This window comes from Paroedura picta, chromosome 4 (assembly GCF_049243985.1).
Source record: "Paroedura picta isolate Pp20150507F chromosome 4, Ppicta_v3.0, whole genome shotgun sequence".
Lineage (NCBI taxonomy): Eukaryota > Metazoa > Chordata > Lepidosauria > Squamata > Gekkonidae > Paroedura > Paroedura picta.
Window position 1 is genome coordinate 40,327,823 of NC_135372.1, and position 18,123 is coordinate 40,345,945.

An 18,123-nucleotide genomic window follows, 5' to 3' on the forward strand; every position below is an offset into this window, starting at 1 on the left:
CCGGGCTGCGGCCCGCAGGTTGGGGACCACTGCCCTGCAGGACACCCTATATAGTCTGTTATATTTTTATCTACTGTCAAGTCAAATTTTATTGCATGTAGTCATAGGCCATTACAATATAAAAGATTTAAAACATTTCAGATCAGTAATAAAATAGTAAATAAAAGAATGAGCAACACAGATTTTTATCTACCGTTTCGATTCATAAGTGATACTAGCTGGGTTTCTTCTCTCTTGGAATCCAAGCTGGATATTCCAGGCAAGCCCAATCCCATCCAATTTTGGAAACCAGGCAGGGTTGGCCCTGGCTGGCACTTGGAAGGGTGACTTCTGAGGAATACCAGGGCCATGACACAGGGGCAGGCAATGGCAAACCACCTCTGAACATCTCTTGCCTGACTGCCAGAACGAATCTCCTGCCTGACATAACACACATAATATATGATCAGTCAGTAAATAACTCTTCTCTCTCTCCCTCTCTCCCTGCCATCTACTGGACTATTTGATCATCAGAAGAAAAAAATAGGCTCTTGAATTCCAACAGGTAAGGCTTTCTGTGAAACCAAAGCATTTTAACCCCTTGTGGAAAACCACCCCAAGTCTTGCGACATCTTAAAGATGAACTCATTTATTGTACCTTGAACTCGAGAGTCCACTTTTTCAGAAATGTGATGTAACCAGAAAAGATGGCATGTGTATCATCTCTTTAGGACATGGGATGGGCGGGGTGGACTGTTTTACATGATAGGATTAGAAGATGAAGAGACACCAACTAGAATGCCATGTAGGAATCAAAGGAATGAAGATAATGGAATGGCGCAGTATGGTTATATATATATACAGGATAGAAAAATATTGTTGTTTGTTACATCAAGTTTCTAACAGCACCAAAGAGCTATGGGAAGACAGGTTTAGGCTGTAGGATTTAGATTACACCTATAGCTACCGGTAGAATAACAACTTGGTTTACCTTTCAGTGATTTGGGAGCAACTGGCGTCTTCTCCAATGTGGCATTTGATTCCTTTTCCTAAGGTAAGTAACTAGTTGTGTTGCTTCCATAGAGGTCTTTCAGAGATCTTTATTCCAGTCCTCCTTTCTCATCTTGCTAGAGGGATAAAATACACACTCATGAGTTGAACCAAATGACTATGGAATGCCTGTGGGTGAGATCAAGTGATCTTTTCCCTTCAGTCTCATCCAGTTTCCTTCCTTGATACTATTGGCAGAGTTTAGATATGCAAAGAAGAACAGAGTATCAGGGTGCTTAAAAGAAGAAAATAGAAGAGAGAAACAGCTTTATATAGAAAGGGGGGGTGGAGAGAGAGACCTAACTATCTAACTGTTGTTCTGCATTCATTCTGTCCATTGTGGAGGCAAGCAGGGAGGATGTATGCTCAAAGGAGCAGGAAGTCTCCCATTGAGCCAATCAGGACAGTGGAAGAGAGTATTTGAAAAATTCCACAAAGTTCTTAGGCTATCTATGCTAAATGCACATCTCCTTCAATGCCCCCTGTAGGATATTTGTCGTATGCGTTTGAATCATGCACACTACAAATCTTGTATGTTCCATCACTTACAATCCCAATCCCAATCCCAAGGCTTTTGTCTATGCAAGTCCCATGATCCCCAGCAGAGTCTCTCTTGGTCATCTGTGGGGTCCCCTCCTTCTTTTTCATCATCCAAGAAGCGTGTTGTTGTGTATTTACCTGCAAACTAGTCTACAGTGCTGGGGATGCTAATATGAACTCCTATCTCGTGGTACAGTCTTTTTGCCCTCTTCAGTTATTACTTTCCCATATTCATCTGCAAGAAAAAACTGAAAGGAGTGCTCCATCCATCCAACGCTTAATAAAGCACCATGTTGCCTGTTAAATCCATGGGTTCAGTGATTAGAGCTCTTTATTAGGACTCCAGCATGGTGGTGTGAACAGGCAGCTGTGCTGTAATCGAACTAAAGAAGCCCACAACCAACACCAACATATATGCACAAGCCACACAATAGATCTTCCTGCCAGTTTCGTTTTAAACTGACTGGATCTGGCAGACAGGATCCCACTGTGCATTGGTCAATTACACTGAATTGGTCAATTACATCAAACTCGGTCCTCAGCAGGTCTACAGGCCCAATTCAAATTCATCCCACAGGCAAGGTCCCAGTACAAATTTGCTTGGAAGTAAATCTCCATCACCAGGCTTCTTCCCGTAATGTCCCTTCTGTTTCATTGGGTTGGGGCTAATTAATTTCTGTTTTTTTCTGGGCTTGGTACACTGATGGATAAATGCTTAGTTGTGAGCTCTTGTTTTGATGGGCTGGTGGTAAGTCTTAAGTGCCAGGCTTTTTTACTTCACAGCAAGCCAAATTTGCTGCACTTAAAGATAACAACAAAAAACAATTCTCATTCCAATGCAATTACAAAATAATGATGATAAAGCTTGAGAAGAAAGCCTTGGCTTATTGGGTAATATAAACAAAGAACCCAGCTCTTACAATTCCATTTCATTCCAGAGTTATTCCAGCTGAAATGGCTCAGATCAGATGGAAGGGTTTGCCAAATGGGAGGGAGTTAATTTTTTATATATTTTTAAAATTTGTTAAACATTTATCAGGTGATAGGACCATGGATAAAATGAGCAGGTCTTTAAAGAAAGGGGAGGGGAAAAATGGCTCCTGATGCTCCTCAAATTGTGCATAAGTTTTTAAAAATAGATTCAGAGTTAGGGGTGGAGCTAGACTAAATTGACAATTTCCACCCATTTCCCATTCTCACTGCAGACCTTCCATCCCAGTCATCCCTCAGGTCCCTAGGACCAGTATTCTGGGGAGATCAGTGGGCTACAGTGTATGTAAGGGGGAAATTCCATTCTGCCACTAGAAAATCTAGTCCAACCCTTTAATTTCTGCTAGGGTTGCCAGGTCCCCCTAGTCGCCACTGGGGGATGGGGGTGTAGGGTTGCTATATGCAGGTGAGGAGTCTCCTAGAGACTTGGGGGTAGAGTCTGGAGAAGACACAGATCTCTATGGGGTACAATGCCAAAATGTCCACCCTCAAATCAACCATTTTTCCCAGGGGAACTGACCCCAGGGGATTTGCTGGAATTCCAGGGGATGCTCAGGCCTCACCTGGAGGCTGGCATCCCTAATGTCTATATATGTAACCATTTTTAACAGAGAGACATTTAGGACTGGAGCCGTAGGGGAGGATTAACCAACAGGAAAGCAATCAAACTATTTCCTGCTCTTGGTTGTAAAGCTGTGAATAACCTTTGGCAAGATTATGGACTTATTTGTTGATCTAAAACAAACTTTCCTTCTTTTAAAGAGCAGTTCCGGAGTCAGAACAATTCACTCTTTCCTGTTGTGTACTGTATTCCCTGTACTGCATTTCTCATGTGCAAAATGCTTTAGAGTTCAGAATACAGTGAAATCCTCTCCCAAATGACCAAACTGACCTTGTTTTCTCCTTTGGGATGGACCCACACAGAGCGCATCTGGAGAATGACCCTGGGAGAAGAACCACAGAAAGGATGGAATTTTCCAGAACTTTCCAATTCAGTTTTGCTCTGCCTCTTGAATTAATGTAGAGCTGGACAAAATTCAGGCTGGAACATCTACCTCGGCTCGGATCTTGCTCTGCTGAACTTCTGATTTCCATCTAGGGGCAGCGTTTCGAGAATATTGCATCATTGGTTACTATTACACACTCCGATGTCCATGTTTCCCAGTGCTGTCAGACTCTAACATCAAGTTAAGAACTTTTCCCACAAAGTCTGGTGGAGATGCTATTGCTACAAAACCACGTCAGCACCTGTGATAAACTGTGCTTTGATGGAAGTACTGATTTTTCTTGCTTCAAACTCCTGTCAGCTAAAATCTGCTTTAAAAAAAAATCAGATCTTGAGTTTAAAACGTAGATATGGAAGTTTCTGTTCCTCACAGTCACTAGATGATTTAGGCTGCTTCATGCCAGACATAGGACATCCTCCCTGAATTGCACCTTGCTCTCTAGGAAAAGTTAATTCTGATCCAAGAAAACATAATTATAAGAATAAACTCAAAAGAACATCAGAAGTGTTGTATTTAAAGTAGGGGTTCCTGGGGGGGGGGGGGGTGGAAAGTTCCAGGGGACGGTGAGGAATTTAGGGGCAATTGGAGGGCAGCAGACTGATTCATTCTTCTGTGGCTGCATTTTCCTAGGGAGATATGTTCCAAGGTGGCTTGCCAATGCCTGCCTCTTGGTAGTAGGAACCCTGAACTTCCTTAGGTGGTCTCCCGTCACAGTGCTGACCGGGACCAACCCTGCTTAGCTTTCTGAAGACAACGATAGCTTCAGAAGGTGGCCTGGATAGAATCATATTCTTACTGAGTTCCTTCCTCTCCTCAGATTCTGTCTTTCCCAGGCAGATTCTGTCTTTCCCAGATCTGAGGCTCCACCTCAGATCTCCAATAATTTCTTAACCCAGGATTGGCAACCCTTCCCCCAAAAGTCTCTATCTGCTTGCTCCTGGCCATGGGATTTTCCATTCGTTGCCCCCCCCTCTCTTCCCAACCACCATCTGTTTTTCTTCCCAATGAGGCCCCAAAGTGGCTTTTACAAATGACTTTTACAAAGAAATTTTTTTTGTTTCCAAATGAAAACCTGGCTGCTGCACAACAATTAAAAAAGAAATGTAGGCAAAATAGTAGGTTTTGAATTTGCAGTAGACCTAACTCCAGGAAAGAGGTGTGTGTTTGTATGGGGGGGCACTAGGGATATGGCCTGGGAGTCAAGGAGGCGGCTGTCCAAAAAGATTTGGGAACCACTGATTTAAAGGGTATCCCTGGGCACCCCCAGCCAGTGGAAATCTCTACCGGCCATCCATTTGACTTTTCTGATAACCTCACAAATTGCTAATACCACTTTCAAGCAGATTGTTGTAACCAGTTGGGCCTTGTTTTGGAAAAACTGAAAGAGAACAATTCTCAGGAAACAGGATTCTGCACTCAGTGCTACATCCTGAACTTACATGGGATTGTAGAACCACACACAGCTCTGCCTATGTCTCTGCTATTTGTTAATGAACTGTTCACCATGTAATCAGAGCCAATTGCCAAGGATACGATAACTTTCTGTGTTGGCTGAAGCCATGCATTTGCTTCACAGTTCAACTCTCCTTGACTGTACCAAAACAAAGCTTCAAACTTTATTAAATGAAATCAGCTGTTTTTGCAGGTTGACTAACAGTTGTTGGTTCTAATTTTTTTTTTAAAGATTCCATAATACATTGCTCCTTTCATCACCATGTCAAAATGTCCATATTCTCGTTTCGTAGGAATTGGTGCAGTAATTCACAAATAAAGACATTTTGTGGTTTTAAAAATTAGTGGTTTGCTGCTTTCAAGTCGGTTCAATTAATCCCTGATCCACCATGACTGGTGATTCAGACGGATAGAGGAGCCATGTTATTGTTATTATTATTATTTTATATTTATATGCCACCCTCCCCTGAGGTTCAGGGCAGTTTACATGGAACTGGAGAAAAACAGTACAAGAAACACAATAAATTGAACAATAGCAATACAGTCATAACAGTAAAACAACACAATCATGGAACAAAAATGATGAGAACGTCCATTTAACTGTTGGCTGGACACTGGTGGGCCAAGTCACTTTGCTCTCAGCAAGGAAGACTGATTCTCTAATTAAGGCATGGAGGCAAGTCTCTTGGCCCCTGGCTTGAGCCAGATCAATGAGGATAAATATAGGAGTGTGGTGCACTTGGAATGAGCTTAGAGTGCCAACCCCCGTGTAGACCCGTGGGTTCAGAGACCAGGACACTGGGAGCTCATTTCTTTATTGACCCCAGCTCTAAGGTTCAGAGGACCGAAACTGAACTGAGAACCGCCCCTGCTCCCCAAAACACCAACATATATACTGGGTCAAATATAGCAACTTCCCGCCATTGTACTTTATTGGCCAATTTCAGTTCAAACTTATTGGATCCAGCAGTCGGGATACAGCACACTTTGGTCAATTGTGATCCTGCCTCAGACCTCAAGCTCAGGTCCTCAGCTGGCCTACAGACACAACACCCCAGGTGATGGCTAGAGAACTTCTGCCATTACGATGAACCTCCAGATAACCAAGATCAGTTCCCCTGGAGAATATAACTGCTCTGGAGGATAGGCTCTATGGCTTTGTCTTGTGCTGAGGTCCCCTCCCCTCCCCAAATCCTGCCATCTCCAGACTCCACCCCTCCCCAAATTTCCAGGTCTTTCCCAAATCAGAGCTGCCAACCCTAAATTATGAACCCGATGTCATGTGGAAGCTACTCCCTCCAAAATTGAGGGCATCCGTTTGTCCCAAAATCTTTGTGGAAATGTTCAAACATTCTGGCCAAATGACAGCACCACCATTTTGAAGCCACTGAGCCTTGTGTTGGGGATGCATTTCAGGCAAGAGAGAAACCACCTATTGGTTGGGTTGAATACTTCAAATTCATTCATTCAGCTGGCTCAGGGTTACCTGATGGAAAAAGTAGGAAGACCCCCCTCCCTATTGTTCTCTGGCCAGCTCCCACTGAGGATATGCCCAGGGTTAACTAAGAACATGAAACTGCCTTATACTTATGCTTAGGGCTAGCAAGGTCACTTTTGTCCACTTTGACTTGCAGTGGTTCCCTGTACCTACTCCTGATGTTATCTGCTACTTGATCTTTGGGAGATGCCGGGCATTGAACCTGGACCCTCTACCATAGAGCCATGGTCCCTTATTTCAGCTGCCATCTTGAGTCAGTCCTTTGGCTTATCATTTTCAGTGTTGTTTACTGTAACTGGTAACAGCTCTTGGGTGGTCTTTCACATCACTGACAGAAGATGCCAGCAATTGCAGCTGGGAACTTCTGCATGCAAAGTAGTTTATAGGGTTGCCACTTGAAATTCCTGGAGATTTGGGGTCAGTGCCTCTGGAGGGTAGAGTTTAAGGGGCAGAGAGCTCAGCTCACCCTCTGAAGCTGCCATTTTCTCCAGGGAAACTGATCTCTGTTGTCTGGACATCAGGGGAAAATTCCAGGGAAAGCCCCAAGCCCTACATTGAGGTTAGTAACTCTAAACAAATATTCTGTCTCTGAGTCCCTCCTTATTGGATCTGAGTTAGACTCCTGGGAGGGCTGCTGCCTGCTGCCAGAGGGAAATACTGCCACTGCAACTCTGTGATGGTGGTGATTTATTTATAATTTCAAATAATAATTATAAATAAATAATCGCTGGGTCACTCAGCAATAATAAGCTTGAACTGAGATGAAAGGGCTGATTACCAAATGTAGGTGAGTTCTATCTATCGCATTTCCATTAGCCACTTATGGCTGTGAAAACTGGATGATGAAAAAATCGCACAAGAGAAGAATCAATTTGTTTGAGCTCCGGTGTTGGAGAAGGCTTCTGTGGGTTCCATGGATGGTAAAAGTCACGAACAAGGAAATACTACAGGGCATAAAGCCTGATCTATCACTGATAGGCAAAATCACGAAACTCCGGCTCACTTACTTTGGCCATATCATGCAATCCAACTCAATGGAGAAAGCAACCATGCTTGGATTGGAAAAAGGAAACCAGGCTGATAAAACAACACGATAAAAAATGGACCACGGCCAGAGCATCACACAGCTAAAAGAAGCGGCACAAGACCAAAAAACGTGGTGACAGTTAAGCCATAGGATCGCCAAGAGTCGGACACGGCTGACTCGCTAACAACATCATCATAGCGAATAATAATGATGATGCTATTAATAATAATGTTGATGATGCTATTACTTCTAACACCACCTATAAAAGCAAAGATAAATCACGACAATTGATAGTGTACTATTTTTCAATAATGTTCTCCAGCATTATTCCAGAAGACAGCCTCCTTTGCTGCGGGCAGGACGCCGCCCGTTCTTAGCTCCTCTTGCTTTCGCCGTCCGGGGAGAAAAAGACGGGCTTCCCTGGCCAGCGCGCAACGAAGACGGTGGAACGCGAGCCTTTTGGCCCATCCCGGCCTCTGTCGTCGGGGGCGGGGCGTTGTCAGGAAGTCCACGTGTGTGCGTGCCATCCCGGAAAGGAAGCGGAGGGCAGAGAGGCGAAGTCGGCTGCGATGACGGCGGCTGTTGCCGGGCCTGGCCCGGGGGAACCCGGCTCGGAGAGGGGTGAGTGTGTGTGTGGGGCCGGGGGTGCTTGTCCTTCAGGGGGAGGCCGCCGCCTCGAAAGCGGGGGGTGGGTTGGGTTTATGTACCGCCCTCCCGGTGAGCCGGCTTAGGGCGGTGTACGACAATAAAGACTGGCAATAACATAAGTCAGGGGTAGTCAAACTGCGGCGCTCCAGATGTCCATGGACTACAGTTCCCAGGAGCCCCTGCCAGCGAACGCTGGCAGGGGCTCATGGGAATTGTAGTCCATGGCCATCTGGAGCGCCGCAGTTTGACTACCCCTGCTATAAGTTAAATATTAAGAGCATCAAACATTTAAAAGACCACATTTTGTAACTAGCAGCAACGTCGGTATAGATATAGTTTCTAGCTTAATTTACCATTCCACACACGTTGGATAATGCACTTTTTAATTTTAAAAAATCGTACGAAATACATTACAAATGTGTTCCTCTCCACAGTTAGTCATCATTGATAATGCCTGCCTACCTACCACTAAGAATCAGTGCGTCAGTAAACCTTTATTGGCATATAAAACTAATAAATTATTGTATCTATTATTTGTATGCACTTAATTATTTAATTTAAAACAAATGCACACATAATTAAAATCATATGGAATATATTACAAATGTTGCCCTTCCCATAGTTAGTCATCACATGTAAGGCAAACCTGCCACCAAAAACTTATCAATTACTGAAGCTGTTCTTTGTATCGCACAATTAATGTCACTAGAATATAAATCTATTTTATTTTCAACAACCACTCTTGTGCTTTAGGGGTATTATTTTGTTTCGAATCCCTAGTGTTGGTCATCATATTTATTATTTATTAATTATATTTCTATACCGCCGTTCCCAGCACAGCTGGCTCGCGGCAGTTCACAATACACATAAGATAAAACATCCATCCATAAAACATTGATCCAAATCTCAAAAAACACGCTAATATCACAACGACAACGTCTACAAAATAAATAGAATCACAATGGCGGTTAAAATACAAAACTCCACCAATGTATCAAGCAGTAGGAACCAGTATATGATGTAATCAATGACTGTTGATGGAAGAAAAACCAGGGGTAGATCACTCAGTGGTTCCTGGCAGGTAAAGCGAACATTTGCTGGTCACCAGGGATGCCAGGTAAATAATCTCCCAGATCCTCGTTTGACACTCTAACTACCACCCTGTGCTTTACTAATTAGCCATTATATGTCAAAATGAAGTCCTTTTGTCTCTCTCTCTCTAAAAGGTTTGTATTCCAGTTATCTGTGATCCAGTTATCTGTGATCGCATAAGATATTGCCTACAATATTGTTCGTTGCCTTAATTGTGTCTGAGGTGACCAACAATGTTGTAAAGCAGGGGTAGTCAACCTGTGGTCCTCCAGATGTTCATGGACTACAATTCCCATGAACCCCTGCCAGCAAACGCTGGAGGGGCTCATGGGAATTGTAGTCCATGAACATCTGGAAGACCACAGGTTGACTACCCCTGTTGTAAAGAACACAGTAACTATCTTACCCCTTGTGAACATGTGAATTATTATAAAACGCCATCTCTCCCAAAACACAGTATAATAACCACAGTAGAATAAAGCAAAATAGTAGCAAAATGTTATAATTATCTACCTAATAGCACTGTTGTCCTTTCTCTAAGGAACTTGGGACGGATTCATGGTTCTCCTTCTCCTTTCTTATTATATGCTAGTAATGGTGAAATAGATTAGGTTAAGAGAGAACAATTGACCCAAGACCATGCTTCTTGGCCCAAATGGAATTAAAAGAAATATGCTTCTGGTTACCGAAGGCAGGCCAGATTACATGACAGTTACATCATACTCTTCTTCTGAACTTTGTCAGCAGTTGCTTTTGGGAACAGGATGATGGAGCTGGGATGGATTAGACAGATATGTTCTCTATGAATTTATCACTGTTATTAGCCATTATAGTTAAACGGAACCTCTGTTATTAGACAGTCTACCTTTGAGGATTAGGTGCTTAGGGTAGAGTTGGAGGTTAGCAACTACAGAGACCTTTAGTCTTTGTGTGTGGTTTTGTGAACTTTTGAAATGTGTCTGGCTGCCTATTATAGCTTTCTAGATGAACCCTCAGTGGGACCCAGGAGAATCACCTCATAACCTTAAAGATTATTAATCGGTCTTTCTGTCTGGAATATTTTTATCCTACCCTTTCCTGAAGAAGCTCAGGATTGCGTTTGTGGTTCTTTCTCCCTTAAACACACAATGATCCTTGTGAGACAGGGCTGACTGAATGGAGCTGTTCCTCTCTTTCAGTCAGCCCTATCTCATATTCACTGTGAGATTAAAACCAGGGAGAAAGAACCTCATATGTCATCCATAATAATCCATTGAGCTAGGAAGCAGAGTTAGGTATGGACTCAGGTCTCCTGCATCCTAGTCAGACACTGACATACAGTTTTTGTATATAAAATTTTCTGAGAAGAGTCACGCTGATTTCTGTGGCATTTACTTCCGGGTCACTATGCTTAGGGCTACCATTTAAATTATTCCTTCGAACCGGTGCAGCAGTCAGAGCCGAACTGCACGTTAACTCTGGGCTCAGTGCTCGGCCCGGTACTTTTTAACATATTTATTAATGATCTAGATGAGGGGGTGGAGGGACTACTCATCAAGTTTGCAGATGACACCAAATTGGGAGGATTGGCAAATACTCCGGAAGATAGAGACAGAGTTCAACGAGATCTGAACACAATGGAAAAATGGACAAATGAGAACAAGATGCAATTTAATAAAGATAAGTGTAAAGTTCTGCATCTGGGTCAGAAAAATGAAAAGCATGCCTACTGGATGGGGGATACGCTTCTAGGTAGCACTGTGTGTGAACGAGACCTTGGGGTACTTATGGATTGTAAACTGAACATGAGCAGGCAGTGTGATGCAGCAGTAAAAAAGGCGAATGCCATTTTGGGCTGTATCAACAGGGGCATCACATCAAAATCACAAGATGTCATAGTACCATTGTATACGGCACTGGTCAGACCACACCTGGAGTACTGTGTGCAGTTCTGGAGGCCTCACTTCAAGAAGGACGTAGATAAAATTGAAAGGGTACAGAGGAGAGCGACGAAGAAGATCTGGGGCCAAGGGACCAAGCCCTATGAAGATAGGTTGAGGGACTTGGGAATGTTCAGCCTGGAGAAAAGGAGGTTGAGAGGGGACATGATAGCCTTCTTTAAGTTTTTGAAAGGTTGTCACTTGGAGGAGGGCAGGATGCTGTTTCTGTTGGCTGCAGAGGAGAGGACACGCAGTAATGGGTTTAAACTTCAAGTACAACGATATAGGCTAGATATCAGGAAAAAAATTTTCACAGTCAGAGTAGTTCAGCAGTGGAATAGGCTGCCTAAGGAGGTGGTGAGCTCCCCCTCACTGGCAGTCTTCAAGCAAAGGTTGGATACACACTTTTCTTGGATGCTTTAGGATGCTTAGGGCTGATCCTGCGTTGAGCAGGGGGTTGGACTAGATGGCCTGTATGGCCCCTTCCAACTCTATGATTCTAACTCAAATACAGTTCAGTACAGAACGAATATGGTACTTTAAAAAAAGGAGATAAAATCTTCAAGTTAAAATAAATTGAAAGGGGAGGTGGAATGCTAGATGAACCAGTATGAGAATGCGATGTCAGGTTTTGATTGGTCTGAAGGGCTTCATAGGGAAAGGGAAATGTTAGTAATTAACAGCTGCCAGTTAGCCACGCATGAACCTTTCTGAAATTGTGTGGGGTGCTCTTTTTATATGTATTATTGTGAGACCTAAATAAAGGGCTCACAACAAGCCAGTATTTAGGCTGCGGAAACTGTATGCATTATCGCTCCAAAATTCTCAGTAATGTTAAGTTGTACAATTTCAGTGATCGAAATAGTTCAGCAAAATAACCCTGCCTTCCTTACAGAGTTGCTGTAAAGAGATAGGAGATACGCTAGACACTTTGAAAACTCTGAAGCACTTAGATCTTTATTATTGATCTTGAGCACCTGGTCGGTTACTTTCAGACTCAAGCCCTGTGTGTTCTGGTCTGTAGCAACTCCGCACAGCATTCGCTGAGGGTCCGTCCTGAATGATTGTGAAGAGTAGAGAGTCCACATACCAGTTGTTGTCTTCTTTTCCCCCCAGTTGCTGGCTGATGTGTTAGAATGGAATGTGAACAGAGCTATAATCTCATAAAAAATTCAGCAGGGTGCTAATTTGCATGAGCTGACTATGGTATAATGAACACAGGTCCTACATCTTGTGAAAGTTAGAGGTGTTATAGCTGGGGTGCTACCATCCCATATAAAATTCGAAGTTGACTGTGATTTTCCATGCCAAAACTAACCATGTATATGAATAAAGGAAAGTGAGAGCCAACTTGGTGTCGTGGTTAAAAGTGGCAGCTTCTAATCTGGAAAGCTGTGTTTGATTCCCTGCTCTTCCTCTGCATGCAACCAGCTGGGTGACCTTGGGCTAGTCACAGTCCTGTTAGAGCTGTTCTCCCAGAGCAGTTCTGTCAGAGTTTTCTCAGCCCCACTTACCTCACAGGGTCTTTTGTGAGGCGAGGAAGGGACGGCGTTTGTAAGCCTCTTTGAAACTCCTTCAATTAGTGAAAAGAGAGGTATAAAAACCAACTCTTCTTCTTTTCTGTATAATTGAGTGCAGATAGTATTTCATTGAGTCCAAATTTGACTAACATTAGGGCACAAGAACTGCTGGCGGTGTGGAAGCTGAGGGGCTGATTTGGGTTGTGTGTTTGGGAAGGGCCTAATGATTCTAACATATTGGTTCTGGGGCATAACTCATTGTGATATAACATCGAACCCATTCTTGGCTTTTTGGGAATGCTAGAAGATACAAGACGGGAATCTGTGAGGCCTAGCTGAAAGGCTAAAATGGCTGGACTATTTCTTCCCACCTCACCTCTTCCTTTGGGATATTGATGTATTTAAAATACTTTCACATTCCTTTTCGGTTGTGCACTTAAAATTGTTGTATTACCTTTGCTGACTCTTAACAGCTTTTAGGAACTTGTGTAGATCACTCTCTTAATCTGTCCTTTTTCTTTTCTGGAGCTGATACTCAACTGACATCACTGTTGTCTGCCTCAGAAGGGTGAAGAAGCCTTCTGAGTTTTTCTCAGGTTATATTATGGAAGTTTTAATTTTTTAAAGAAGAGTACTCTTTCCTCCTTTTTTGCCTACTTGAATGAATGCAAGATCCTCTACCCTGCTTATGGAGTGATCCTGTTTTGCTGTCCTGAGAAGACTGTACAGATTAGGGAATGGATGAGCCTTCTCTTCTGGGTAATAAGGAAACTGTGAATATTCATGCCAGGTGGGGTTTGACTTTTAAAGCTTATGTCTTTTTCCTCTGTTTTGATTCCTAGAGTCTCTTTTGTTCCGTGAACTTAGTGACCTGATAGGAGAAGACGAGCTCCAGCTAGATTTGGAGAATGATACTTACGTAAGTATTGGTTGCAACTGGGATTGTTGGATGGGAAACCATGCATGAAATCGGCAAACAACAAAAAACCCCTTGAAGGGATTCACACACTTTGCTTCCTTAGCCAATAAAAGATAACTTTCCCCTTAGATTATATGCTTTATTGCAGTGGTCCCCAACCTTTTTATCACCGGGGACCACTCAATGGCGAGGACCGCTCACCGGGGACCACTCAACGCCTTTTACTGAGGCCCGGTGAGGGGGGTAGTTTACTCCTCTACTCTCAACCACTGCCCAAGCGCTCTCTGATCGCTATGGTAATGTTTAAACATCCCTTCAAAATAAGATACATAAAAAGAGGTACACAACAATGAAGTGTGTTGTAAAGGGCTGGGGGGATGAAGTAAAGGGCCGGGGGGGGGGGAGAAGGCGTCCTTCGGGGCAACCTCCAATTAGTTGAAGGACCACATGTGGTCCGCGGCCCACAGGTTGGGGATCACTATTTTATTGGGTTTGTGTGTTTTCCCTGTTAGTGAATCCTTGAGCCAGATGCAAGCTATCCAAATCTAGGCACTTTGTAAGTTGTCTTTGGATTCCTATTTATTCCACATAATATATTTCTGGTAAGAGCTTTGTGGAGGAGCGTGTCTCATAGCTTAAGCGCCAGTCAGGGCAGCTGTCCCACCCCTGAGTGCCTCCTCCTCCAATTGGCTTGCCTGTCCAGCGGCCCGCCAAATCACCTTTTCCCCCCACCCCTGACCACCCCCTCCTCCTTCCACTTCCTGCAGAGACTGCAGATCCCTGCTGGTGAGTTCCCTTCCTGGGGGCCTCCAGCCTGCAGCCTTTCCAGGTCCTGGGGGAAGAGAGAGGCCGTCCACAGAATTCTTCTGCACCCCCCCCCCCAATCTAGCATACGTTGTATTCCTGAATGCAACGGGCTTGGCCCCTAGTCAGAAAGAATAATTCTCAATTAAAGCTCCCTATACCGTTAGAAGAGCCTCTTGTGGCGCAGGGTGGTAAGGCAGCAGATATGCAGTCTGAAAGCTCTGCCCATGAGGCTGGAAGTTCAATCCCAGCAGCCGGCTCAAGGTTGACTCAGCCTTCCATCCTTCCGAGGTCGGTAAAATGAGTACCCAGCTTGCTGCTGGGGGGTAAACAGTAATGATTGGAGAAGGCACTGGCAAACCACCCCGTATTGAGTCTGCCATGAAAACGCTGGAGGGCGATACCCCATGGGTCAGACATGACCCGGTGCTTGCACAGGGGATACCTTTACCTTTATACCGTTAGAAGCAAAGTTGTAGAGATGTTTTTATATGACTTGCAGACAAAAAATGACCTGTTTTATGGTCTCTACCTTCAGCCCAACAAGGGCACACAAGTTCAACATTGGATGCTTTTTTATCCCTCCCTTCATGCATACCTGAATGCAGACCAAGGTTAGGGCTTTGTTTAACTTTACCCAGTTTGGTAGCTCAGATGTATTGATCTCCTTTTCCTGTCTTTGAGGAAAACAAATCCACTTGAAGCAGCCTCTCTTGAATTTGTCACGTGAGGGCAACAGTCCTTCAGATTCCCCGAATCTTGTTCTCATTGTTCTCTTCTCCCTTTTAGGAAAACAACCTTTGCGACCTCGACTTTGATTTGGATCTGATGCCTTGGGACTTGGAACCCTGGGATAGTACAAAGGAGATCCCCAAGGGTGATTTTTATTTTTTATTTTTTAAAACACTTATTTCGCTTTACTCCTCCTTTCACCAAGGAGCTTTGGGAGAAAGAGTTGGTGTGTCCACCACCATCCCTCTCCAAATGTTTACCATCTACAACGTACGGCAGTGTGAATGTTATTTGCTGGCCAAATTCAACCAGTGTGCTTCATTGCTCAGTAGAAATTTGAACTAGGATCTCCTTCGTCCCATCTTTTGCCACTGTGCTACACTGGTGCTCAGGGGGAATTCCTCAGTTTGCCATCATGAGACTTGGGCTAGAGCAGGGGTAGTCAAACTGTGGCCCTCCAGAGGTCCATGGATTACAATTCCCATGAGCCCCTGCCAGCATTTGCTGGCAGGGGCTCATGGGAATTGTAGTCCATGGACCTCTGGAGGGCCGCAGTTTGACTACCCCTGGGCTAGAGTCTAGTCCAGACTTTCTCAACCAGGATTTAATTAAATTTGGTGGTGTGTGTGTATGTGTGTGTGTCTGGGTGTGTGTGTGTTACAGTTCTGGAAGGGTTTCCCTGAGTTAATTAACTTTTTGTAGATTTTAAACTTTGTTAACCATTTATTGGGTGATATTGACCATATATGGTTATGTCGACATTCCCCCCTCCCTAAATGGCCAATGATGAGCCTGGAGGGGGTGGGAAGGGGAGGGGCCCCAGGTGGGTGTGTACACAGCTATGCTTCCCAACCATATTCTGCATGATGATGTCACTTCTGGAGTTTCTTGAAGCCTGAAGAATATTTCAAGGATTTCTCAGTGGTAAAAGAGTTGAGAAAGGCTGGTCTAGTCACTAGACAGTCCTCTGGACTGCAATCCGTTGTTGACACAGTTCAGTGTGCATCACAGTGATATAAGATCCCTTTTGTACAAGGAACCACATTAGGAGTTGTTAAACTATATCAGCAATTCCCACCGTGGGGCTCATTGTTGTGTTTCCTGGCAGTGAGTTGTTTGGAGTCCGGGGCTAAAATTCCCAGGGCCATAAATGGAAAAACAAAACTTGGGAACCCCCTATCTGCTGCCGACTAACAAAGCACTGAGGTCATCACAACTACGCACTCTCAGCTTGGATTCTGAGCACAGCACTGTCCCAGCCGCTGGTGCCGCACTTGGTGGCTGTGGCATCCACTTGCCGTCCTTCGGCGGGATCCTTCTGCTGTGGCGGGTTTCAGGCAGCTGGTTCTGCTCTTCCCTCTTTCTCAAAGTCTGGCGCTACTCGGAAATGACTGCAGATTTGGTAACCAGAATGCCCAGTGGAGCAAGTTAGGCAAGATCCGTGAAGCACTTTCCCCAGGAATCGCTTGTCTGGCCAGTTTTGCTGGAGCCACAGCACAGTAAAGCAGATTCCGCAGAACCCTATGTGCTCCTTATATCTGCACAGACAGGCCTTGAATCCGGTCAGACAGTTCCATAAATCAAAGATGTGGGGAAAGCATGACACTGCCCTTTATATAAAAGGGGAGGGGTTGTTGTACCTCTGGGGTTTAAAAAAAAACCTTTACTGACCAAATAGAAAGTGAGAGGTCTGTATGCTCACTTAATTCAACCCATCCTCCGTCTTTTCAGTGGGAGGGTGAAATAAAAATATTTATTTGAACGTGCGGGTAGTTTTTACGAAGTTGTGTCGGACAAATTACAGCATGACAGAAGCTAAAACTCCATCCCAAATGGGTAATTCCCCCCGAGTCCTTGAGGCTGATGGGTTTTCTGCTTTGCCTTCTGTTGCAGAGGTGGACTGGAAAGTGGAGCCGCTTTCACCAGCCCCTTCAACGTGCTCCGTTCCTTCTCCTGCCTCTGTGGATTCCCCAGGACAGCATGTGCCGGTAGGCAGTCCGACAAGTGAACCTGAGTTGCGATGCCTGCTAATGAGGAGGCTGTTGGAGCACCTTCCCTACGACCAAGATGATGAGGGCCATGGCACACCTTCCCTGTTGAAGACGCGGGGACTTTTCAGCTTAGAGACAACCGGGGGGGGGGATGGTCAGAGTAGTTCAGCAATGGAATAGGCTGCCTAAGGAGGTGGTGAGCTCCCCCTCACTGGCAGTCTTCAAGCAAAGGTTGGATACACACTTTTCTTGGATGCTTTAGGATGCTTTGGGCTGATCCTGAGTTGAGCAGGGGGTTGGATCAGATGGCCTGTGTGGCCCAACTCTGCAATTCTGTGATTCTATGGTCATTAGAGGTTTATAAAATTATGCATGGAGTGGAGAGAGTTAACAGAGAGAACTATTTTCTGCCCTGCCCCCAAATACCCAAGGGTATCTGATGAAGCTGACGGGCAGTAGGTTCAAGATGGGCAAAAGGAAAGACTGCTTTACGCAGAGTGTGACTAAATTGCGGAATTCTCAGCTAGAGGATGTTGTGATGGCCGCCCGAATAAACAGATTTAAAAAGGGATTAGATACATTCGTGGAGGATCAGCCATGGTGACTGAGGGGGACCTCCATATTCAGGGGCACTAATCCTGTGGATTCCAGAGCCAGGAGGCAACATCAGGAGCAGGCCTCGCCCATCCAGAGGAACTGGTTGACCATGTGGATTAGATGGACAATTGGCCTGATCAGTTTTCTTATGTTCCTATGTGAATATATTTCCTGGTGCCCACTTGCTTTTCCTCCAGTGTGCTGTAGCGATTAAGAGCAACAGATTTTAATCTAGAGAACCGGGTTTGATTCCCCACTCTTCCACATGAAGCCTGCTGGGTGACCGTGGGTCAGTCCCAGTTCTCTCAGAGCTCTCTCATCCCCACCTACCTCGCAAGATGCCTGTTGTGGGGAGAGG

General features: G+C 44.6%; 2 protein-coding genes across 9 annotated transcripts in view; both read left to right on the forward strand.

The window, feature by feature from the left end:
* LOC143835229 (P-selectin-like) overlaps nucleotides 1-5,359 on the forward strand; it is a 42,845-nt gene extending 37,486 nt beyond the window's left edge. For 6 of the 8 annotated variants that reach the window (XM_077332562.1, XM_077332564.1, XM_077332563.1 and 3 more), the window contains 3 exons: nucleotides 514-544; nucleotides 978-1,033; nucleotides 3,484-5,359. In XM_077332562.1, coding sequence (XP_077188677.1) covers nucleotides 514-544; nucleotides 978-1,032 — 86 coding nt within the window. In that variant the 3' untranslated portion in view covers nucleotide 1,033; nucleotides 3,484-5,359. Of the gene's footprint in view, nucleotides 1-513; nucleotides 545-977; nucleotides 1,034-3,321 lie in introns of all 8 variants that reach the window. The other 2 variants (XM_077332559.1, XM_077332560.1) reach the window with 2 other exon arrangements.
* Nucleotides 5,360-8,012: 2,653 nt separating this feature from the next.
* ATF6 (activating transcription factor 6) overlaps nucleotides 8,013-18,123 on the forward strand; it is an 87,748-nt gene continuing 77,637 nt past the window's right edge. Inside the window, exons 1-4 of the mRNA XM_077332568.1 lie at nucleotides 8,013-8,164; nucleotides 13,565-13,641; nucleotides 15,235-15,322; nucleotides 17,071-17,165. Coding sequence (XP_077188683.1) covers nucleotides 8,113-8,164; nucleotides 13,565-13,641; nucleotides 15,235-15,322; nucleotides 17,071-17,165 — 312 coding nt within the window. The 5' untranslated portion in view covers nucleotides 8,013-8,112. The remainder of the gene's footprint in view (nucleotides 8,165-13,564; nucleotides 13,642-15,234; nucleotides 15,323-17,070; nucleotides 17,166-18,123) is intronic.